Source organism: Schistocerca nitens, chromosome 5 (genome assembly GCF_023898315.1).
Source record: "Schistocerca nitens isolate TAMUIC-IGC-003100 chromosome 5, iqSchNite1.1, whole genome shotgun sequence".
NCBI lineage: Eukaryota > Metazoa > Arthropoda > Insecta > Orthoptera > Acrididae > Schistocerca > Schistocerca nitens.
In genome coordinates, this window is record NC_064618.1 from 95,476,617 (window position 1) to 95,503,047 (window position 26,431).

At 43.5% G+C, this 26,431-nt stretch overlaps 1 protein-coding gene across 1 annotated transcript in view; it reads left to right on the top strand.

Annotated features, from left to right (window-relative positions):
* LOC126260935 (uncharacterized) overlaps positions 1–14,083 on the top strand; it is a 45,909-nt gene extending 31,826 nt beyond the window's left edge. The window contains exons 2-3 of the mRNA XM_049958439.1: positions 13,634–13,849; positions 13,945–14,083. Coding sequence (XP_049814396.1) covers positions 13,634–13,849; positions 13,945–14,030 — 302 coding nt within the window. The 3' untranslated portion in view covers positions 14,031–14,083. The remainder of the gene's footprint in view (positions 1–13,633; positions 13,850–13,944) is intronic.
* The last annotated feature ends 12,348 nt before the right edge of the window (positions 14,084–26,431 follow it).

A 26,431-nucleotide genomic window follows, 5' to 3' on the forward strand; every position in this document is an offset into this window, starting at 1 on the left:
TCCCAGGAACAGCTAGAGGAAGCAAGAAGGCATCTACATCTACATGGATACTCTGCAAATCACATTTAAGTGCCTGGCAGAGGGTTCATCGAACCACCTTCACAATTCTCTATTATTCCAATCTCGTATAGCGCACAGAAAGAATGAGCACCTGTATTTTTCCATACGAGCTCTGATTTCCCTTATTTTATCTTGGTGATCATTTCTCCCTATGTAGGTCAGCGTCAACAAAATATTTTCGCATTCGGAGGAGAAAGTTGGTGATTGGAATTTCGTGAGAAGATTCCGTCGCAACGAAAAACGCCTTTCTTTTAATGATGTCCAGTCCAAATCCTGTATCATTTCTGTGACACTCTCTCCCATATTTCGCAATAATACAAAACGTGCTGCCATTCTTTGAACTTTTTCGATGTACTCCATCAGTCCTATATGGTAAGGATCCCACATCGCGCAGCAGTATTCTAAAAGAGGACGGACAAGCGTAGTGTAGGCAGTCTCCTTAGTAGATCTGTTACATATTCTAAGTGTCCTGCCAATAAAGCGCAATCTCTGGTTAGCCTTCCCCACAACATTTTCTACATGTTCCTTCCAATTTAAGTTGTTCGTTATTGTAATGCCTAGGTATTTAGTTGAATTTACGGCTTTTAGATTAGAATGATTTATCATGTAACCAAAGTTTAACGAGTTCCTTTCAGCACTCAAGTGGATGACCTCACACTTTTCATTATTTAGGTTCAACTGCCAATTTTCGCACCATTCATATATCTTTTCTAAATTGCTTTGCACTTTATTAGTCGATAAACGACAGCGTCATCTGCAAACAACCGAAGACGGCAGCTCAGATTGTCTCCAAAATCGTTTGTATAGATAAGGAACAGCAAAGGGCCTATAACACTACCTTGGGGAACGCCAGAAATCACTTCTGTTTTATTCGATGACTTTCCGTCAATTACAACGAACTGTGACCTCTCTGACAGGAAAACACAAATACAGTCTCCTAACTGAGACGATATTCCATAAGCACGCAATTTCACTACGAGCCGCTTGTGTGGTACAGAGTCACAAGCCTTCTGGAAATCCAGAAATACGGAATCGATCAGAAATCCCTTCTCAATAGCACTCAATACCTCATGTTAATAAAGAGCTAGTTGTGTTTCACAGGAACGATGTTTTCTAAACCTATGTTGACTGTGTGTCAGTAGACAGTTCCATAACTACATGATGGACGCAGCAGCCATCGGAAAAGGACTATACCTGAAACTGTACAACAAAGGACTAGGTCTCTTCATAAACAGAAGGAAGCTCATTAGCTATCCTACTGAATAAACCGTTTATAAATACAGATCTGCTCAAGTTTGTCGGGAAAAAATTCATCATTCCAAGATTCGGTGGTGTGTTTATGCGGGATGCATAACCGAAGACTATGTGGAAATCCGGAGAATGTGGAATGGTGAATTTAGATGTTGCTTGGGGACCAGGAACCCACTGGGTGTCCTATGTTAAGAACCCACTGGGCAGCGTACGTACATCAAGAAAATACAAATAAAGTCTGCTATTTCGACACATTTGGAGACTTGCAGCAGCCAGGAGAGTTACAACGATACATCGACGACTGACGGCGTGTGTTCTGCAATTTTCATCGCTACCAAGACTTTAATACCTACTTATGCGGGCGTCTGTGAATCACGTTCCTCCTAACGTTTACGAAGAAGCGCGTATATGAGGAGGTGCATTAAGCATCCATCCGTCAGTCGGGGTTCAGATGCAATGTCGTATACTCTGACTTTAAAACAACGGTCGTCAGTATGACGTGCGAATTACTTCCCACCGATTGATGTAAGCAAAGGGGAGTGGAGTATTGCGCTGACTGGAGACATACAACAGCATTTCGAATATCACAGAGAATAAAAATTAATTTCATCTGGAAATTAATAATGGAAAAGAAATCGTGGAAATAGAACCTGGTGCTTACGATACTGACGATTTAAACGAAGCTTTAAAACGGTCTAGAAAAGGGATTGCGCTAAGTGCAAACATCAGTACTTTTTAATCTGAAATAAATACGAGTGCAACGACTGACTTTAACCAGAAAGGACCAATAGGACGGCTACCGGGTTTCACAAAAGACAGGTTTTGAAGGAGGAGCCTAATAGATTCTACAGAACCATCCAGTTCGTGGATATACCCCCTGTCAGTAGAATCCGTGTCGAGTGTAGTATTGTAACAAACTCTTATGTCAACAACAGACTGATTCATATAACTTTCGGATTCTTCCTATAAGTCGGAACAGGGTATAAAACCGTTGAGACCCCTTCCAACGCTATTTACGTCCTAGCAACAGTTGAGGATTTGGACTATGTGGAGATGCGTATTGTTAACCATCATAATCAACTTGTCGATTTCCGCGGCGACGAAATCATTGTACGGCTACACGTAAAGTGGGACCAGCAGTGACACTGAACGTGCAGAGACCGGAAGTGTCGGCGGGAAGCTTCAACCAGTCAGGAGTCACAGGAACATCGTATTGTCAGCGAAGGTACGATGGGCGTAAGGTATAAAACCAAAGTGCACAACGCACTTCACAACAGAACAGAACGTGCAAACTACGAATTTCTTATGTCAGTAGGTCTGAAGCCGCGCAATGACGTTGGTCGATATAACTAGCTCGGTGGCATATGACGAATGTATTATACACCAGAAATACTTCACGCATAGTCCTTATGCATCAACCACATTTAAAAAGAACGATGAAATTAGGACTGTCGTCCAACACCAAGACGCTTTAATCCTCCCATGCAAGAGTTTCATATATCTTGATGGATCATTTACGAAAAGGGATGGTACTGCAACAATGGCATTGAATCTTACTCGTAATGCTTTAGCGTTCCCGTTTCATGAGATACTATGAACTCAACGGAGTCGAAATTGACCGTAGACTCAATGTAGGCCTGTCATCAACTCATGCCTCTTCTTGTCCCTCGGATTAAACCATTTATAAAATGCTGGACGGTTTATTGACGAACCAGTGAATAGAACAGTGGAAGAGCGCAAGAGATTTACTGCTTGTATGCCTTTAAAACTGCTTATGGGATACATTGAGGACATGCGGCGAATTGTTCTGAATGCTAAACAGGAACTTTTTTTGATACGGAGTGCAACTGATAACACATACATTCAAGGAGTTCAAGAGGAGAACGAGAACACCATCAATAAAATAATATGGACGATACCGCACATCGCAGTATCGGAAGAGCAGCGTTTGAAGCTTTCAAAAGTTCTGAATGCCGGTGAATTTCTACCGTTGTCTTTCGTGGGAAGTTTTCGAGTACGCAGTGCTACCATCTGTAAGCAGACGAAGTAGTCTATCAAAACGTCCTTTCAGCTGGAGACGCCCAGGTTCATCATACTTGCGCTTCAGACCAATAGACGAGAGAATACAGCAAATGATACCACCAAATTTGATAATTGCAGGTTAACTATTCCCAGTGTCTACCTGAACTCCGAATTCTACCCGTATGATAATTTACTCCTGCAATGGGATGAAAATGTAGCACATGGCATGTAACTTATGTAAGGTTCCGTACTTCGTACTATGAAGAGGAGGGATGTCTACTTAATCCACGGAAATTCAAGGAGCCGGCGCCAAAGAACGTAATAGACTGCTCAAAACGGAACGAGATAATTAAATCTGGACCTATGGATGTACGAATTGAATTTGAATCTACGTCAAATAGCCCGGAACACATTGCAGCGTATGCTCTAGTTCTACATGACTATGTGATTGTATAAATGAACAGGTGCTGCGCCTTATCCAGCGCATTCCTTAGTGGTATCTCAAGGTGTGAACGTCTAGCAGCTTCACAGGGTTTCTATAATGATGAATTTAGACAGTTCAAATTGAAAGATGTTGCATTCGTAGCGCACACAGAAGACATCCTGGTTTCGTTGAGTTTTGCTATACGATCCAATTACTCGTAGAGGAAATTCCCCTTCCTAGTCACAAACTGAAACTTTTACTCGTCGGGAAATACAGCTTTAGTAATGTGCATATCCTCCCGAGGTAGATTTCCAACGAGTTTCTGGAGTGGTGCCTGCAGGAAACGTAGCATGTTAAGAAAGCGGAGTGTAATTCTCGGCGTCATTCGTTTGGAAAATGAAATATATTTCTCGACACTCTCAGGTAGGGCACTGACCTGATCTTTCTCCATGCCGAAAGCAGCCAAGTGCTCAACAAGAAAGTGAGCGTCATACCGCTGAAATTATGGAAGACTGGTATGTGTCCTGGCAACCGGCCCTCCAAATTGCACGTGTTGTGAGCTGCGCCACAGAATTCCCCCGTACGATGACACTGGTCCCTACGAGGAGTTTCCGCCTCACTGTCTTACGGTGAATGTGGCTGATTTTTTTTAGTTGTATTGTAATGTATAGTTATATTTACTGGTAATGTTAAGTTAAATTCGCGATTAGAGGCACAGTTAAGCTCGTATTTAAGTTCATAAGTCATCTCGCAATTCTTGAAAAGCTATCGGAAATGCAAAAGTTAATCAGAAACGCAACATTAAACTGTGTACTGCAACGCCCGTGGCGAGAGAAGAGTCTCTTGTGTTAAATTTTAGAAAACTATCCTGTTAGCAATAATGCGAGCAATCTGACAGTGAGTAAAATATATAACTACCAAAAATCCCCTGTCTGAAAAGTATGTCAGTGTTGAAATGTTAACCGTATCATACGCAAATTATAAATGGCCTGCCTGTTTGCCCAATGAATAAATGCTGTGCTGCTGCTACCTCCGAACTACTGCAGCTGCTGTTGCTAAGCTAGTTAAAAAAATAAAAATTCAAACTACTAGCAACGCGATTTTGCAAGGCGTGCTTTAAACTGTAGAGACATCCACAAAACTTCTGTGCTAATAAATTTCATTGCTGCAGTGATCATTGTCAATTAAAGTTCTGTTACTGAGAAACTCGAGAAAGCAAAGTTATATAAGTGAAACTTGAAATAAAGAGACGAATGCTGATTGATGGAAAAACAGTAAAGTAGCTGTATTAATAAAACGTAACATCACTAAGACAAAATATTTTAACACTTGGAATATCAAAACTTCGCATTAATAGAGGAAAAACCTGAACAAATTTTCTTTACTTTCGTACAACCATGTACGCTATCCATCTTTGAAGAAAAATCAGTAAGTCACACATTGTTATGCTATCATAAAAATCTCCAATTTTAAATCCCTGACCAAATTAATTACTACCCTTGGATGTCTTGACAAATGTACTATTACACTACCTTTTGAAGTCTTCTGAATGAATTTACAAAATATCTCTCCATAAATGAAAAATAATATAAGAAAATAACTGCCGGCACACCGCATGGCCAAACACATCTTACTCCATCACAAGATACAACTCGACCCCTCCTCTCTCTCTCCAAGACTGCACTCCACTCGTTCAAAGTCGGCGTACACCACAAACTGGCATCGATCCTGACGGTGAAAATTTTTAAACTTTATGAATTTGTTTTCCTCAGTAGGTATAATAACAGGTACCAGGTCCTTGGAAGCGCAATCTACTAGATGCTTTGGTAATAACTTGTCTGAGGAAAATTTAGTGAGGCATCTTAAACAAATTATGCTCTATACCCTCACGTTAACTCATCTGGCAGGCGAGAAATGTCCTTGATCCAAACATAATGATAATTACTTTCTCCTTATTTTTCTTATTTTTGTCATCGGAGAATAAGAGCATCTCAACATGCATCTTACACTCACTGCCAAATTTTGAGAAATGGAGGAGGCTGACGACTGTATGCTTGTCCTGCTCATCTGACTTGCTTTTATTTTCCAGGCCATAAACATGAACCGATACTCCGGTATTCTGCGCCTCAAATTTCGGCTTGTCCTGGAGTTTAATGGGGAGCTCGGTACCATCAAAGTTACAACACTTGTGAATGTCAAGGTACCTACTGTACCGAGACATGCACTGCAGGTCTTTCGTGTAATTTCTTTCACAAGCCAAGATCGACCATGCAAAATAAGTCTTGTTGTTGTTGTTGTTGTTGTTGTCTTCAGTCCTGAGACTGGTTTGATGCAGCTCTCCATGCTACTCTGTCCTGTGCAAGCTTCTTCATCTCCCAGTACTTACTGCAACCTACATCCTTCTGAATCTGCTTAGTGCATTCATCTCTCCACGCTGCCCTCCAGTGCTAAATTTGTGATCCCTTGATGCCTCAGAATATGTCCTACCAACCGGTCCCTTCTTCTTGTCAAGTTGTGCCACAAACTCCTCTTCTCTCCAATTCTATTCAATACCTCCTCATTAGTTATGTGATCTACCCATGTAATCTTCAGCATTCTTCTGTAGCACCACATTTCGAAAGCTTCTATTCTCTTCTTGTCCAAAATATTCATGGCTACACTCCATACAAATACTTTCAGAAACGACTTCCTGACACTTAAATCTATACTCGATGTTAACAAATTTCTCTTCTTCAGAAATGCTTTCCTTGCCATTGCCAGTCTACATTTCATATCCTCTCTACTTCGACCATCATCAGTTATTTTGCTCCCCAAATAGCAAAACCCCTTTACTACTTTAAGTGTCTCACTTCCTAATCTAATTCCCTCAGCATCACCCGACTTAATTCGACTACATTCCATTATCCTCGTTTTGCTTTTGTTCAAAATGGTTCAAATGGCTCTGAGCACTATGGGACTTAACATCTGAGGTCATCAGTCCCCTAGAACTTAGAACTACTTAAACGTAACTAACCTAAGGACATCACACACATCCATGCCCGAGGCAGGATTCGAACCTGCGACCGGTGCGGTCGCGCGGCTCCTCACTGAAGCGCCTAGAACCGCTCGGCCACACTGGCCGGCTTGCTTTTGTTGATGTTCATATTATATCCTCCTTTCAAGACACTGTCCATTCCGTTCAACTGCTCTTCCAAGTCCTTTGCTGTCTCTGACAGAATTACAATGTCATCGGCGAACCTCAACGTTTTTATTTCTTCTCCGTGGACTTTAATACCTACTCCGAATTTTTCTTTTGTTTCCTTTACTGCTTGCTCAATATACAGATTGAATAACATCGGGGAGAGGCTACAACCCTGTCACTCCCTTCCCAACCGCTGCTTCCCTTTGGTGCCCCTCGACTCTTATAACTGCCATCTGGTTTCTGTACAAATTGTAAATAGTCTTTCGCTCCCTGTATTTTACCCCTGCCACCTTCAGAATTTGAAAGAGAGTATTCCAGTCAACATTTATCCTTTTTATTTTCGACATTAATTTGTTGGTTGGTTGGGAGAAGAGACCAAACAGCGAGGTTATCGGTCTCATAGGATTAGGGAAGGATGGGGAAGGAAGTCGGCCGTGCCCTTTCAAAGGAACCATCCCGGCATTTGGCTGGAGCGATTTAGGGAAAACACGGAAAACCTAAATCAGGATGGCCGGACGTGGGATTGAACCGTCGTCTTTCCGAATGCGAGTCCAGTGTGCTAACCACTGCGCCATCTCACTCGGTTTCGACATTATTAGGTGCTCTTTTATAAGCTATATTCTTAGGAAAATTGATTTAGCTGGACCTTCCATTTATCAGATCATAGTCATGTATACGGATGTCCAAGTGTAGTATTCAGCTGAGTGCTTTAACTGAACCTGTAATTTCCATCTTGGAAACCAGGACCAGTATAGCTCTCTAGGTTGATTCACGAAACCACTTGGCGTTTGATGTGCTCCATGTTACCATGCCATTTCCCCCGAAAGACAATGAAGACTTGTCTCCTCAATACCAGAAGTAACTTTGGCATGGGGAGTGGGGGAGGGGGGGAGGGGGAGGGAGGGGGGGAGATGCGACAGTTTGATGCACAGCACCGCATCCCATTACCACATTTAATGGCGGAATACAGAGTATCATTAACAACCTTGAGGAGCTCCATGACAGAGAGGCACACAATCACCGAATATTCTAGCTGCAGTATGGTATCACAGACCTGATGTCCTTCACTAAAAGGATAGGACAGGGAACTGATGATAGCCACAGGTTCACTATCATTAACACTATCATTAATACTATATCTAGGAAATGAAGCCGATGACTGCGTCCAGCCAGTTAATGATGGCATTTGGGAGGAGGCGTCTGCTGGGATGAGGGTTATGCGCCGATGGACACATACCTTTTGTTGACGAGGGCGATCAGTGTGGGCTGGAGAAGGAGGAGGTGGCGGCAGTGAGGCCTAGTGGGACCACCCAGGTTAATGCTGCTGCTGCTGCTGCATGATGGAGCCTTCACCACTACCGGCCTGAGGGGTGGGAAGTCGTTGCTCTTCTTCTACCTCCGACTGAACCACCCACAGGGCCACAGTGTATGCAATGGTTTGCCAGCAGCGACGGGTTGTTGTTGGGGGTCAGCCATGGTGACTGAGATCGCCTCTATTGCAGCCACAAGCAGTTCACGCCACTAGGATGCGTTAGGTTCCCGCCCCCGCAACCACCCGTAATGCAGCTAGCTGTTATGGTGGCGATGTTGACAGACGAATAACAAAAAAAAGTACACTGCTCAAGATTTTATTAATATATGCTGTAAACAAATAACAACAACAATTAAGTACACTGACATTCCAGAATAATAATTATGTGCTGTAGTGAGGACGGTTGGATTATGATCACCTTTTACACTCTGGGTCCAAGGATTGAGCAGTTCAGTCGGGCTTTCTAGTAGTTTTCCCACCCAGACCCGTATTTCCTCCTCATCCAAAAGGGCAGGATGGCCATGCCTTTCAGCATCCTCAACCGCTGCCCACCCACTCCAGTATTTCATTCTCTCCTTGGAGCCGTCTATCTAGCTCGCTGATGTTGCCTACAACAACAAGATATTGAATGCAATTATTTCTAGAAAATAGTAGAGATACACAGAAAATCGTACTGATAATAATCATAAATACTGAAATACAAACAGAATATTGCATTTCAAATAACTTACGTGTTTGCTGCCGCGTGACGTCGTCGAACACCGCCGATATTTCGACAGGAGCACACCCTACCATTCTCAAGGCACAAATGCAAGAAGGAAGAAATGTGCAAGGAAATTTAATACCTCGGTTCACAGAGGAGAAACAAGGGAGATACCACACACAGAACAAATGTCAACACAAACAAAGATAACCAACATCAGAAATATCGATAGTTACTGTTAATCAACAGGTGAGGTAGCACTAATTCTGTCCCTCTGTTTTTTTTTTATGAGAGACAGAGCCGAATTCCAAGCAGCATTTAAACAAAATCCAGCATCTCTGTTAATAAGGTCGCTTGATAGTTTGATTTCAACAGCCTCCTTAATAACACTATCCCAATAACTGGACGTGCAAGCCAGAATCTCCGTGTTGTTGTATTCCATAGGATGACCGGTGCCAAGGCAATGTTCTACAATAGCGGAAGGTCTCACATTGTTTACCTGTACGGGAAGGAAATGTATCGTTGCTTGCGGAAGTTGGATAAACTTCGCAGCAGTAGAGAAAGGTTGGAATGTGCATTATCGTTTTTACTGAAGTGTCGAAATCATAGTGTGGTTCCAACGTTTGCTAAGGTTGTGCATCATATTAATTCTCCTGCCGCCAATCACATCAAGCAACGTGCTGGTTTAGTTCTTGTTCGTGAAAGGATCCACTATACTCGCCGTCAATTAGATTTTGTTTCTAAGGAATTGTTTCAGCTTCATTTAATGATGGCGTCTAATGTTTCTGAATTTTCTTGGGATTGGGTGGATGGTGCCTCTTGGTCGCAGTCTGACTGGGAATTTCAATCTGTAACTGCTCGTCATTCGGCGAAGTTTGAACGTTTCCTTGGCTCAGTGATCAATCTCACGGAGAAAACGTTTGACGACGCAGCTTTGTCTGTGCTGGTGAAAGGTTTGAACTTCGCACCGACTCCTAAGAGTCTGCCAGTCGTTGATTTTATTAGTTCTATCGAACAGGATATTTATAAACTACGTTCCGAGGCTGCGGAAGAGGTTAGTAGGGAAACTTGCCGTGTGTTGACTGGTGTCCCGTCCACCCAAGTGTAACATTACAGCAGCTGAGGCGGCTGCTTTACGTTCACTCAGAATGGATCTTGATATTGTTATTTTACCTGCTGACAAGAGAAACGCCACCGTTTTGATGAACAAGCACGATTACATTCAAAAGATGCAGTGTCTACTTTCTGATTCGGCGTATCGCAAAATCGGTGCTGACCCTACTAAGAGAGTTGAGAGAAAGACAAATAACCTCCTGAAGAAAAGTTCATTGTCACAGGAGACTATCAAGAGTCTTAATTCTTACTGTGCAGTACCACCTACATTATATGGCTTCCCTAAGGTCCACAAAGAGGCTGTTCCGTTGAGGCCTGTTGTTTCTAATATTGGTGCTCCGACATATCGTGTAGATAAACATCTTGCTACTTTGAATAAAAATCTCTCGGTGTACATGCCGCGTCAATTCTGGATAAAACTCCAAGCTTTCGACCACTACCTCCATGGTCGTCGTCAGGGCTAAAACTGACTGTCGTGAGCTAGCGAGGTTCCCACTTTTATATGCCAAGGACGGCTTCTGATTGGCTGGAATACGTCATAGCAACAGCGATATGGCGCGTAGTGAAGTGGTGCCCTCTACTTCCATATATGTAGTTTCTATCCTGCGTTGCTTGCAGCGCCATCCCTTGAATCAGGAGGTAAAGTGCGGGAAGTTTTTCTCTGCGATTTTTCTTTATCCAGTGCACTCTTTCAAGTGTTGCTAAGTGCAAGGAATAGTATAAATTCCCGGCACTCTTAAGCCGAGGCTATCCTTGACTGATCTCAACACTTCCTTAATTTTCCTAGGTGGTCGGAAAACTGGTTTTATTCCTTGCCTCTTCAGGACTCTGGCTGTCTTGCTCGTTGTAGCACCGCAAAAAGGAAGCCGCGCTATATGTTGGTCCTCTTCTTGTATATGGCTGGCATCGTGTCTTACTTTCTTGGACAAAACTGATTTAATTTCACCGGCAGAATAACCATTCCTCTTGAAAACAGTCATCAAATGGTTAATCTCGGGAACGAGGTGGTCCTTGTCGGAAATAGTCCTGGCTCTGTGTATTAAAGTATTCAGCATAGCTCTCTTCTGAGACGGATGATGGAAGCTATGGCTATGCAGATATAAGTCTGTATGGGTTGGCTTCCTGTACACAGAATGGCCCAGTCGTCCATCCGGCTTTCGCTCTACCAACACATCTAAAAAAGGTAACTTCCCTTCCTTCTCTACCTCCAATGTAAATTTTATGTTTGGATGTACACCATTTAAATGTTCGACGAACTGCTGCAGCGTGTCGCTGCCGTGTGGCCAGATTAAAAAAGTATCGTCGACGTATCTGTAGAAGCATGATGGGCGGAGGTGAGCACTGTTCAACGCTCGTTCTTCAAAGTCCTCCATGAAAAAATTCGCTATAGCTGGTGACAACGGCGAACCCATAGCTGTTCCATCCGTCATTTCATAATAATTTCCACTGTATAAAAAGTAAGTGGTCGTCAAGGTGTGCCGGAACAACTTCAAAATTTCTGAGGAGAAATGAGCAGCCAACAGTTGTAAGGTGTCATCCACAGGTGCTTTGGTGAACAGAGAAACCACGTCGAGGCTGACCATGATATCACTTGGGCCTATCTTCATCTGTTTTATGATATCAACAAACATTTTTGAATTCTTAATATGATGTGGGCAGTGACCAACTATAGGCGCCAACAATTTAGTTAAGTGTTTTGCAAGCCTGTACGTAGGAGAGCCAATAGCGCTAACAATCGGTCTCAACGGGACGTCCTCCTTATGAACCTTTGGTAAACCGTACAGTCTTGGTGGCCTAGGTGCTCTCGGCCGTAAGTTCTTCACCAGTTCGTCGGAGAGGCCAGAGTTTTTTAGTAGCTCCCTTGTCTTCCTGCTGAGCGCCGATGTGGGATCCCGTCTGAGAATCCGGTATGTGCTATCCTCCAGTAATAATCCAACTTTCTTGTGGTAATCTGTAGCATTGAGGATTACCGTGGCGTTCCCCTTGTCAGCAGGTAGAACAACTAGATCTTCATCTTTCTGCAACAATTTCAGTCCTTGTCTCTCCTCTCTGCTGATGTTTGACTTAGGCGGCTTGGATGTCGCTAAAATCCGGCTAGTAGCAAGCCTTACATCGTCCGCTGCTTCTTGAGGAAGATGACGAACTGCTTGTTCCACTCCACTAATAATCTCAACCACCGGTAACTTACGTGGAGCTGGGGCAAAGTTCAATCCTTTACTGAGAGCCGAGATGGTAGCTTCATCAAGTTCCTTGTCAGAGAAGTTGATAACAGTGCGGTGAATGCCGTTGGACCCAGTAGTTTCTTGATCACGGTTAAGCCGCTCAAATTTATCGGCCTGTTTCACCGTAGTCCTGCTTAAATTGGCTCGTTGGTGTGCCGCCAAAGTCATATCCACCCATTCCCAGTCCAATGGTGAGAGGACTCCGGCCAGAAGTAAATGGCAACTAAATAACAGACGAGCCTTCATGTCTAGTTCATACCTGGTATGACGTATCCTCTCTTTCACAATAGCATGGCTGGTCTTTCGTAAAATTCTATTTACTGCAGCGGTTCGTCGAACTGTTCGTGCAGATAATTGTTGTCTTGCAAACGTCCCCATCTGTTGGCTCAGAGATCGAGACGTGACTGCACGATCCGTTACAGCCATGCGGATAAGATGCCTGTCATATCGACTGCTAGTCATACGAGGCCGTTGGGATCCAGCACGGCGTTCTGTATTACCCTCCTGAACCCACCCATTCCATATTCTGCTAACAGTCATTGGATCACGAGCACCGCAAGCGTCAATGTCGCGATACGATAAAGCTCAATCGCGATAGGCTACAATCTGACCTTTATCAGAGTCGGAAACGTGATGGTACGCATTTCTCCTCATTACACGAGGCATCACAACAACGTTTCACCAAGCAACACTGGTCAACTGCTGTTTGTGTATGAGAAATCGGTTGGAAACTTTCCTCGTGTTAGTACGTTGTAGGTGTCGCCACCGGCGCCAACCTCGTGTGAATGCTCTGAAAAGCTAATCATTGGCATATCACAGCATCTTCTTCCTATCGGTTATATTTCGCGTCTGTAACACGTCATATTCGTGGTGTAGCAGTTTTAATGGCCAGTAGTGTACTAATCCCCAAGTGGCATATGCCATCAACGGATCAAAATCGACGTCGTGTTTCAAGATGAACAATTTTTTTTTTCATACTGTGTTTTATGAGTTCCATACCTGCAAAACTGTGTTATTGCCACAAATTGGTTTTGTTTTAATTTGTATTCTGATGGTTCTGACACAAATGAAAGAAAACTGCCACCTTTTTTCAGAGATATTGCACAGTGCGGAAAAAATAAAACTGGCCCAGAAAGCATTTCGTACACCTAAGACAGGCAGCCCAACTGACGCTATCTGCACCTGGGGCACATGGTGTAGGTTTGACTGCCTGTTTGAGCTGTATGAAACAGTTTCCGGGCCAGTTTTACTTAGCCCATCATGTAGACTACCTGTGTACCTCACTGATCTCGGCATAGCACACGTTATTTCGCGACTATATATGGATGGGCTGGGCTGCCCACAGGTGCGTCAGTGGCCGTGGCATCCGTGGAAGGTGTGTCGCCCGACGCCTACCTGTCCATCTCGAACGACGAGTGCGACGAGTCGCGGCTGAAGTGGCCGTGCCCCGAACAGTGCTCGATGGAGATCCAGCCGGTGTACGCCACGTGCGAGCACGGCCGCCTCGAGACGTTCGTCAACTGCTGCACGTGGCACCGCGACGTCTGCCAGTTCAAGAGGCGTGAGTACCGCCGCCGAGGCCGCCAGTAGCCTCCCCCCCTCCCTCCCCCCCTCTCTCCAGACACCCTCTCACCTGCTTCGTCTCTTCTGTTGCAGCGTGCAGGTTCCACTCCAAGGCTCCTCGCGGCGGCGGCGCAGCCCGAGAGCCCGGGACCTGGCACAGTGGGGAGACCACATACTGACCATGACGGTTATACCTAAAACTACCAAATAAACACCGGTTTTCAGCTATTTCCCCAGTATTTTATCGTTCCAGTTTTGTTTTTTCTCCAACTTCCATTTTCCCTTCTGGTTCCATATCTCCATTTTCTCTTCTGTACACACATACTGACAACAGGATTTCAATGTAATAGTGACAGTGAACTGGTTCAAATGGCTCTGAGCACTATGGGACTTAACTTTCTGAGGTCATCAGTCCCCTAGAACTTACAACTACTTAAACCTAACTAACCTAAGAACATCACACACATTCGTGCCAGAGGCAGGATTCGAACCTGCGACCGTAGCGGTCGCGCGGTTCCTGACTGTAGCGCCTAAAACCACTCGGCCACTGCGGCCGGCTGACAGTGAACTGGAACCACCAGCTTTATACACTGATCAACTGCTTACTACTGTACAGGCAGTCACACGTTTTGTTTCATTTTAATGAACAATGCAAGGCCAAGCTCGGATTAGAAGGGGTAGAAGACATGAGTGTAATCTTTCCCTCCTACTGTTCAGTTTATGACGATAATCCCAAAAGTGAGGCCTCCTATTTTTTATAAGTACATAGATCTGTTTATTTCTACAATGCTTTACATCAGTTTACAGCCTGAAAATTTAGCTATTTTTTGACATCATCACCATTTCTGTCGATGCATTTTTGTAGACGCTGTGGCAGTTTTTGTATGCCTATGTCATACCAGCTCGCCGCCCTGCAGTTCAGAAAGTTATGAACCTCTTCTTTCGCCTCGTCGTTGGAGCTGAATCCATTTTCGGCCAAATGTTCTTGTAACCTAGGGAACAGGGGATAGTCATTGGGCGCCAAGTCAGGACTACAGGGTGTGTGGGTGATTATGTTCTACTGAAACTGTTGCAGGAGAGCAACAGTTTGCCGAGCGATGAGTGGGCGAGCGTTGTCAAGGAGAATGTGTACGCCCTTGCTCAACATTCCTCTTCTCCGGTTCTGAATTGCCCGTTCGAGTTTTTTCAGAGTCTCACAGTACCTGTCAGCGTTATTTGTGGTCCCAGCGATTCAGCTCCGAGGACGAGATGAAAGAAGAGGTTCATAACTTTGTGAACAGCATGGGGGCGAGCTGGTATGACATGGGAATACAAAAACTGCCACAGCGTCTACAAAAATGCAACGACAGAAATGCTGATTAAATCGAAAAATTGCTAAATGTTCAATCTGTAAACTGATGTAAATCATTGCAGAAATAAACAGGTCTACGTACTCGTAAAAAATTGGAGACCTTACTTTTGGGATTACCCTTGTAAACATTGGATAAGCAAAGACGGAAATTAAAAAGAAGGTACAGTAGTGGGATTAAAGTTCAGGGTGAAAGGATATCAATGATAAGATTCACTGATGACATTAGTGGAAGTGAGGAAAAATTACAGGGCTTGCTGAATCGAATGAAGTCTAAATGAGTATAGAAAATAGATTTAGAGTAAACTGAAGAAAGATGAAAGTAATAAGGAGCAGCTCAAATGAGATTAGTGATAAGCTTAACATCAAGACTGGGTGGTACGTTATTTCTGTTTTGAACTGCAAATTCCTTAACCTTTACTATAAAGGGAGTGGAAGGACTTGACCCACACAGTGACCATTTAATTTCAACCTTCTTTATTTCCACCATAGATAAATCATTAAGAGAATTACAATCATAAATCAGATAATGATTTCTTTAAGAAACGCCATTCAGGCTAACTTTACAAACTGCTCGTTATATAAAACCACTAATGAATTAATCTCTTTAAAAACATTTAAAAAACCCGCCACTCGGGCCAAGTAAATCATTTAAAATAAACTTTACATCACATAACCAGGAAATCAATTATTTCCACATAGATTGAAAACCGCCCCTCCCGGGCGAGATATTACCAAACAACTTTACAAGTTGTAGAGAGTGTGATCAATAATAACCCAGTCATTTCCCCATCAAAATTGACATACGCCACTGAAGCTGAATTGCACCGCAATTTTAGAAAACGGTTTCAATTAAGACACATTCTTCTAGAAGTCCCTCAAAATTCTTAAGACATATGTGTAAAACATTTAACCCGGGCAACCTTGCAGAGGCACCACAAGTTTTAGAAAACTGCAGCTTGTACAATAACTGAAGCCCGAGATTGTGAGACCGTGAGTTGGCCACGAACGGCGGAGGCGACTGAGTACTTATCTTAGAATTAAGATGTGGACTCCGTTTGTACTTCCACCCCGTTCAGAACACCGAAATCGGAACCAAACAGCACACGCGAGCTCAGGCAAAGTCCACCGCCCGTACGCCCGCTAGTAATTTAAAAGGGGGGGCTCTGCACTTCGGTGGCCCACTGCTTCCGATCTCTGAAACATAAATCAGAAGCGACAACAGGGAACCAAATAACCCTTCCTTCACCTTAATACTAAATCTTATGCAGAAAACTACTTCGATTAAATTGACAATAATAAAACTGATTTCATTCTTTTAATCAGAACTACGTACACGAATGATGCAAACGGAACTGGCTCTTTAAAACCCAAGCATCACATGGAGCACCTTACGTGGGTCTGTAAGGTACCACACGGCAATACTATTAAGGAGCGAAGCACACACTTAATAAGAGGCATGAAATATCAGATCACAGTCGTTGCAACGCTTTGCTGCCTCGAGAGCAATCATCATTATATTTCACTAATCGTTGGTAGGACTTGAATTACTTAACTTGATGTCAGCTGCTGGATCGATGTAGCGAAGACACCAGACGTTGCTTAGTCCGATAGTAACAGCGTGTTCCTTCACGGAAGCGAGCACATGCATAGCTTCACGAGGTTGCCAAGAAGCCACAGCGCCGGCCCGCTGTTACTGACCCCAGTACGATCAGGCGCTGACTGCCGCCCGTACTCAGGCACACCGTGCTCGCTGTCGTCTCTCCAACGTATCGCTAATACGCGCACTTCCGCGTGCCGTGCCCAACGTTGTTGTCCCTTCCCACTCCGTACTGCCCGCTATATCCTGAGCCGGCGCGGGCTCCAAAGACAAAAGGGAATCGATAGTGCCTAACCAAAGATAGCCCTGGCACCAGTCCCGCCACGGCTCACTGGGGACCAAGAAGCAGTCGAAGTGAAGGACTTCTGCTACCTTGGGAGCAAAGTAACTGAAGGACGAAGTAGTGAGGAGATGAAAAGACAGCAGACTAGCAGAGGCAACGGCAGCACTCTTAGCCAAAAGAAGTCTGCTAATATCAAACATCATCCTTAATTCGAGGAAGAAATTTCTGACAATGTACGCTTGGTGTACATAGTTGGAAGTCAATCATAGACTGTGGGAAGAACTCGAACAAAAGAGAATCGAAGTATCTGAAGTATGGTGCTACAGAAGGTCGCTGAAAATTGGGTGGATTGATCATGTAAAAAAATGACGATGTTCTCTGAAGAATCGGCGAGGAGAGGAAACATTGATAAGAAGAAGTGATAGGATGATAGTGGCAAGCGATGTCGTCATGGGATAGCTTGGATGGTACCTGAGAGAGCTATAACGAATGAAAACGGTAAAGGAAGTCAGAGATTCGAACACATACAGCAGAAAGTTGAGGATACTGGAGATGAAGAAATGAAGAGGTGAAAAGACTGGCACAAAAGAGGCATTTTTGGCAGGCTGTATCAAACCAGTCGACTGACTGATGATCCAAAAAAAAAGATGCCTGACTTGTCTCAATACAGTGAAACATCACTGTTCGCGGATTCTGACTGGGGCAGAGTAACTGATGCGAAATACACTGTCTGAACCAACCAGATGACATTGTCACTTGTCAGTGTAACTTCGCACACCTATACATCACCGGCAGGTATCTAAATGATTAGAGTTGCAGTTCTTTGTGACAGGAACAACGTTTACCAGGGTGCGGTACTGGTCTTCGTCACTAGGGTTGATACCCGGCCTGGTAGGGTAAACAAGGAGCGTGAAAAGCGTCTGATTTTGAGAGATCACTGCGAAGGACACGAATGTGCCATGTTACTCGTATCAGACAAAGTTATCAGTACGCGACGGAATTTGAGAGTGGCCTCACTGTGAGTCTCCATTTTGCCAGCTGGTCGAACCGTGCAATATACAGGGTTGATAATGACTGTGCCAAACATCTTACAAATTAAGCATCAAACGAAAAAACTACAACGAACGAATCTCGTCTAGCTTGAAGGGGGAAACCAGATGGCGCTATGGTTGGCTCGCTAGATGGCGCTGCCATAGGTCAAACGGATATCAACTGCGTTTCTTTTAAAAAATAAGAAACGCCATTTTTATTACATATTTGTTTAGTACGTAAAGAAATATGAATGTTTCAGTTGGACCACTTTTTTTGCTTTGTGATAGATGGCGCTGTAATAGTCACAAACGTATAAGTACGTGGTATTACGCAACATTCCGCCAGTGCAGACGGTATTTGCTTCGTGATACATTACCCGTCTTAAAATGGACTGTTTACCAATTGCGTAAAAGGTCGATATCGTGTTCATGTACGGCTATTGTGATCAAAATGCCCAACGGGCGTGTGCTATGTATGCTGCTCGGTATCCTGGACGACATCATCCAAGTGTCCGGATCTTTCACCGGATAGTTACGTTATTTAAGAAAACAGGAAGTGTTCATCCACGTATGAAACGTCAACCACGACCTGCAACAAATGATGATGCCCAAGTAGGTGTTTTAGCTGCTGTCGCGGCTAATCCGCACATCAGTAGCAGACAAATTGCGCGGGAATCGGAAATCTCAAAAACGTCGGTGTTGAGAATGCTACATCAACATTCTATTACATCCGTACCATATTTCTATACACCAGGAATTACATGGCGACGACTTTGAACGTCGTGTACAGTTTTGCCACTGGGCACAAAAGAAGTTACGCGACGATGACAGATTTTTTGCACGCGTTCTATTTAGCGACGAAGCGTCATTCACCAACAGCGGTAACGTAAACCGGCATAATATGCACTATTGGGCAACGGAAAATCCACGATGGCTGCGACAAGTGGAACATCAGCGACCTTGGCGGGTTAATGTATGGTGCGGTATTATGGGAGGAAGGATAATTGGCCCCCATTTTATCGATGGCAATCTAAATGGTGCAATGTATGCTGATTTCTTACGTAATGCTCTACCGATGTTACTACAAGATGTTTCACTGCATGACGGAATGACGATGTACTTCCAACATGATGGATGTCCGGCACATAGCTCGCGTGCGGATGAAGCGGTATTGAATAGCATATTTCATGACAGGTGGATTGGTCGTCGAAGCACCATACCATGGCCCGCACGTTCATCGGATCTGACGTCCCCGGATTTCTTTCTGTGGGGAAAGTTAAAGGATATTAGCTATCGTGATCCACCAACAACGCCTGACAACATGCATGTGCATGTGCGAACATTACGGAAGGCGAACTACTCGCTGTTGAGAAGAATGTCGTTACACCTATTGCCAAATGCAGTGAGGTTGACGGACATCATTTTGAGTATTTGTTGCATTAATGTGGCGTTTACAGGTAATCACGCTGCAACAGCATGCGTTCTCAGAAATGAAAAGTTCACAAAGGTACATTTATCACATTGGAACAACCGAAATAAAATGTTCAAACGTACCTACGTTCTGTATTTTAATTTAAAACACCTACCTGTTACGAACTGTTGGTCTAAAATTGTGAGCCATATGTTTGTGGCTATTGCAGCGCCATCTATCACAAAGCGAAAGAAGTGGTCCAACTAAAACATTCATATTTATTTATTTCTTAACGTACTACACGAATATGTAATAAAAAAGTGAATGTTCATATTTTAAAAAACGCAGTTGATATCCGTTTGACCTATGGCAGCTCCATCTAGCGGGCCAACCATAGCGCCATCTGGTTTCACCCTTCAAGCTAGACAGGTTTCGCTCTTCGTAGTTTTTTCGTTTGACGCTTATTTCGTGAGATATTTGGCCCGGTCACGAACAATGGACCACCCTGTATAGGTTTAGGAGGTGGCCAGACGTTGGACTGCACAGGAACATGATCGCAAGTGTTCTCGCCGTCTTCCAGTCGTCCTCGTCGGACCAACACAGCGGAGTTCGCAGTATCCTACACCGAGTACATCGCAGACCCTTCACATCTACGAGTTGCATCTGATAACAACTAGTTGACCCCCTGCAACATTCTGTGTCAGCCCGCATCACTGGTCAGAGACTAACAGCAGCCGGACTGGGGAATTACTGTTCACTGCTGCTTTTCGAGTGGTTCCGTCACTGGGAAACCATGGATTGCTGATAAATGGCGTTGCACTGTGTTGAGCGATGAATCGTTCTTCAGCACTAGCCCCTGTGGCCATTTTGGCGAATATGGCACCTGCCTGGAAAGAGGTCCCAGTCATCCAGTGTTTTGGATAGCCACAGCGGTGTTACTAGTGGTGTCGTACTGCGGCGAACCACCAGGTATGAGTTCGTATCACGGTTGGTAGTGACTGAGGAAACTCTGACAGCGAGACGGTTCGTCACAGACATCCTACGGTCTCAGGTGTTACCCATCATGCGACAGTACAGTGGTGCCATTTTTCAACAGGAAATACTCGTCCACACATGGCACGTGTCTGAATGAACTGTCTGCGTGATTCTGAGCTACTCTCGTGGTCAGCAAGGTCACCAGGCCTATCCCACCTATAGATTGCGTGTGGGACCAGCTCAGACGTCTATTCCGTTTCAGTGTCAGTACCGAGGATATCAGGGACTGATACAACGGTTGTGGGCCAGCATGCGGCGGGAGACAATATAACAACTTTACGACATTCTTCCCAGATGAATCATTGCGTACACCCAGGCCAGATGGCTACAAAGTTGTACAGATAAATTAGCTCGTGAAGTCAAGTTCTTTGTAAATTCGACTCGATTTTGTAATCACTGAAATAACGTCACACACCATCTTAATCTGTGAGGTTTCATTTCGTTTACCCTTCCCCTTGTGGGTGCCGCACTTTTTTTGTCAGACAGTGTGAATTTAGTTTCACTTCAGCCACACACTGGTACGATTCGCTGCAAAAGCCATGACTCATTTCATCCACCATTCCTCTTCGAAAGTGTCAGCTCTAAGATTCGTAGTAAATGAGATGTTAAATATCAAACTTCATTCTTCAACGGCAGTCGTCAGAGTTACGGAGAAGAATTTCTTCTTCAGAGTCAACGACAACTGTCCATTATATGACAGTGTGGAACTAGGTGCGTCAGACAGGCAGAGAAGTGGTCTTCATGCGTAACAGGGGAAGGACAGTTGAGGCTGCGTGGTACTTGGTGTGCGTGTGTACTGAGCCTCACAGAAACACTGAAGAGCAACTGCTGAAATAACCTGCTGCTGTGTAGGGAACGAGTAACTGACACAACTGTCAACATTATTAATACCTTCCAGGCGCGTTAAAGTTCCCGGTCATCAGGGTGTAGAGGTTCTTATGATATCGAGCGTGGTCGCAGAATGGTAGAGACATTGGATTCGCGTTTTAGAGGAAGAAGATTCAGATCCCCGTTCGACCATCCAGAGTTACGTTTGCCATAGTGTTTCCTTGCGAGTGACAGAATGAATCATCTGAAAAGGACACGGCCGATTTCCTCTCTCACTCTTGCCCAACCATTTGTCAACGACACCTTAAACTTTACTCATTTTTATTTTAACCTCTGCTCGGGTAATAAAATTTAAAGAGCAGCTTCCCTTTTCCTCTTTATGTCAAGATCTGTCTCGTAATTATTGTTTAAATTCGTTGTGCATCAGAGGAAAGTGTTCTTGGACTTCAGTCGTTCCTCAATTGGAACATGACACTGCAATTTCGAGAGTGTGATTCTCCCAGGTAGCAAAACACACTGACCAACCCGATGAAGAGTTACGCGGATGCTGCGGAACTTTTTCAGATAAGCAAGAGTGGCTTCGTGCAGCGTCCATGGAATATGGCACCAGGAGATCGATCAGGCGAACACTCATAAGGCTACACCACATTCGAGAAAGTTGCATCAAACGATTCAACGCGCTGACTATTTCAAATAGACGGTGCCGTCTGCGTATGGTGGCAAACAACTTGACATGATATAAAGTTGAATGTTAACAATGCCTGTACTGCCTGGTGGTGTCTAATTGACGCGTAGTATCAAAATAAATAGATGCATTTACGCTTCTAGGAAACACTGCTGGCAGAAGGTTCCTCCTTGTACGTTACGGCCGAATAAGATGGCGCAGTGACGAAGAAAATGGATTAGTATTTTAACGACCTCCTTTGTTAAGAACAATTTGATGATCGTTAATTGTAATAAATGTTCATGGAGTAAAAAACATTGGCTTGGTCTAGTGGTAGTTTTAAAGAAAAAACACTTATCTTGTTGTTTAAACATCTCCTTCAATCCGTTGCTTGAATTTCTTCTGTCTGGACACCAGATTCTCTTGTTTGTCTGGAAACCCTATAGGTTGACGTGTTTCTCGAAATAACATAGACGACAAACTGAATCGTATGTAATTTTCATGTTTAACAATCCTAGATGCCCTGCTGCCATCAATAACAATGTTCACGAAGCGAAATACATCCCATTTGAACTCAACTCCAGAAAAACTTTACATCTCTCCTTCCTTCCTTCCCGCCAGGCAACATACAACCAATACCCACACAGTTAACGTTGTTCCAAAGTACATCAGAAAAGATATAGTCATATTAAGATCGAAACATAGGACATTAAATCAAATATAATTTACGGAAAATGAAATTCACTCAACAGCACAATAGAACAATTATGATAACATATATTAGATGGCAGTTATGAGTCGAAGGACATGAAAGGGAAGCAGTCGTTGGGAAGGAAGTGAGACAGGGTTTTAGCCTCTCCCCGGTGCTATTCAATCTGTATATTGAGCAAGCAGTAAAGGAAACAAAAGAAAAAATCGGAGTAAGTATTAAAATCCATGGAGAAGAAATAAAAACTTTGAGGTTCGCCGATGACATTGTAATTCTGTCAGAGACAGCAAAGGACTTGGAAGAGCAGTTGAACGGAATGGACAGTGTCTTTAAAGGAGGGTATAAGATGAACATCAACAAAAGCAAAACGAGGATAATGCAATGTAGTCGAATTAAGTCGCGTGATGCTGAGGGAATTAGATTAGGAAATCAGACACTTAAAGTAATGGATGAGTTTCGATATTAGGGCAGCAAAATAATTTATGATGGTCGAAGTAGAGAGGATATAAAATGTAGACTGGCAATGGCAAGCAAAGCGTTTCTGAAGAAGATAAATTTGTTAATATCGAGTATTATTTTAAGTGTCAGGAAGTCGTTTCTGAAAGTATTTGTTTGGAGTGTAGCCATGTATGGAAGTGAAACATGGACGATAAAGAGTTTAGACAAGAAGAGAATAGAAGCTTTCGAAATGTGGTGCTACAGAAGAATGCTGAAGATTAGATGGGTAGACGACATAACTAATGAGGAGGTATTGAATAGAATTGGGCGAAGAGGAGTTTGTGGCACAACTTGACTAGAAGAAGGGACCGGTTGGTAGGACATGTTCTGAGGCATCAAGGGATCATCAATTTAGTACTGGAGGGCAGCGTGGAGGGTAAAAATCGTAGAGGGAGACCAAGAGATGAATACACTAAGCAGACTCAGAAGGATGTAGGTTGCAGTAGGTACTGGGAGATGAAGAAGCTTGCACAGGATAGAGTAGCATGGAGAGCTGCATCAAACCAGTCTCAGGACTGAAGACCACAACAAAAACATATTCACATGCCACACAGAGTGGCAGCGCGGTTTGCGGCGTCATGTCACGAACTGCGCGGCCCCTCCCGCCGGATGTTTGAGTCCCCCCTCGGGCATGGGTGTGTTTGTTGTTCTTAATATAAGTTAGTTTAACTTAAAGTAGTGAATAAGACTAGGGACCGATGACCTTAGCAGTTTGGTCCCTTAGGAATTCACACATTTTATATTCACATAAACAAAAATTTATCTTTTTGTAGTACAGTAATTTTATGATTTTTTTCCAAGGGTTCATTGTGTTAGCACGACATATTATACAGTCTGAGTTTAAAACATTTCAAATAAGATCGAAAATAGGATAAGATCGTAAATTTGAGAATACATACGCTCGAAACGGCTTATTGGCTCTGAGCACTATGGGACTCAACTGCTGAGGTCATTAGTCCCCTAGAACTTAGAACTAGTTAAACCTAACTAACCTAAGGACATCACAAACATCCATGCCCGAGGCAGGATTCGAACCTGCGACCGTAGCGGTCTTGCGGTTCCAGACTGCAGCGCCTTTAACCGCACGGCCACTTCGGCCGGCAAAACGGCTTATTCTACATTACGCATCCCCCGAGAGTTTCACTCGCTTTCCACTGCGAGGGAAAGTCTCGCTGGCGTGCTCAATGTTTACAAATTTGAAAAGAAGCACATGCAGTAAAACAAGTGTTCACGAAATATCATCGTAGGTTTCTGTGGTCTGAATAGTTGAAGGCTGGTAAAAAGAGGTGTCTAGTGTGCGCTGAATTGGAGGGTGGTGTCCGATGATTCTTCATATTGCTGATGATCTTGATCAATTTTTTAGGAGTGGACGCAGCTCCCAGGGTATTTCCTACAACATTTCGCAGTGTATCAACTTCAGAAATCAAAGTTCCCTAATCACGTATATAAAGTATTTCATGAGAAAATTGCAAGATAGCAAGGCTGTCAGAATCTGAATTAAAAACAAAAAAAACAGAGAAAAGTCAAATCACTTCTTAACTGATTTGAAGTTAACTGAAAAGAATACTTGACAAACCCTTAGACAAAAGCAAAAACTAAATCATTTTGAAAAAAAATTGAAAAAGGGTACTTCTCCAAAAAAAAAAGATTTTGTCAGATGTAATTATGCTGTTGCACTTTGTACAAATACTAATTAGCAATATTAAAAAAATACATGTACTAAGACACGATACAGATGGCCGTACCGTAGGTGCAACCACAACAGAGGGGTATCTGTTGAGAGGCCAGACAAACATGTGGTTCCTGAAGAGGGGCAGCAGCCTTTTCAGTAGTTGCAGGGGCAACAGTCTGGATGATTGACTAATCTGGCCTTGTAACATTAACCAAAACGGCCTTGCTGTGCTGGTACTGCAAACGGCTGAAAGCAAGGGGAAACTACAGCCGTAAATTTTCCCGAGGACATGCAGCTTTACTGTATGATTAAATGATGATGGCGTCCTCTTGGGTAAAATATTCCGGAGGTAAAATAGTCCCCCATTCGGATCTCCGGGCGGGGACTACTCAAGAGGACGTTGTTATCAGGAGAAAGAAAACTGGCGTTCTACGAATCGGAGCGTGGAATGTCAGATCCCTTAATCGGGCAGGTCGGTTAGAAAATTTAAAAAGGGAAACGGATAGGTTAAAGTTAGATATAGTGGGAATTAGTGAAGTTCGGTGGCAGGAGGAACAAGACTTTTGGTCAGGTGATTACAGGGTTATAAATACAAAATCAAATAGGGGTAATGCAGGAGTAGGTTTAATAATGAATAAAAAAATAGGAGTGCGGGTTAGCTACTACAAACAGCATAGTGAACGCATTATTGTGGCCAAGAAAGACACGAAGCCCACGCCTACTACAGTAGTAGAAGTTTATATGCCAACTAGCTCTGCAGATGATGAAGAAATTGATGAAATGTATGATGAGATAAAAGAAATTATTCAGGTAGTGAAGGGAGACGAAAATTTAATAGCCATGGGTGACTGGAATTCGTCAGTAGGAAAAGGGAGAGAAGGAAACATAGTAGGTGAATATGGATTGGGGGGAAGAAATGAAAGAGGAAGCCGCCTGATAGAATTTTGCACAGAGCATAACTTAATCATAGCTAACACTTGGTTCAAGAATCATAAAAGAAGGTTGTACACCTGGAAGAATCCTGGAGATACTAAAAGGTATCAGATAGATTATATAATGGTAAGACAGAGATTTAGGAACCAGGTTTTAAATTGTAAGCCATTTCCAGGGGCAGATGTGGATTCTGACCACAATCTATTGTTTACGAACTGCAGATTGAAACTGAAGAAACTGCAAAAAGGTGGGAATTTAAGGAGATGGGACCTGGATAAACTGAAAAAACCAGAGGTTGTAGAGAGTTTCAGGAAGAGCATAAGAGAATAAGTGACAGGAATGGGGGAAAGAAATACAGTAGAAGAAGAATGGGTAGCTGTGAGGGATGGAGTAGTGAAGGCAGCATAGGATCAAGTAGGTAAAAAGACGAGGGCTAATAGAAATCCTTGGGTAACAGAAGAAATATTGAATTTAATTGACGAAAGGAGAAAATATAAAAATGAATGAAGCAGGCAAAAAGGAATACAAACGTCTCAAAAATGAGATCGGCAGGAAGTGCAAAATGGCT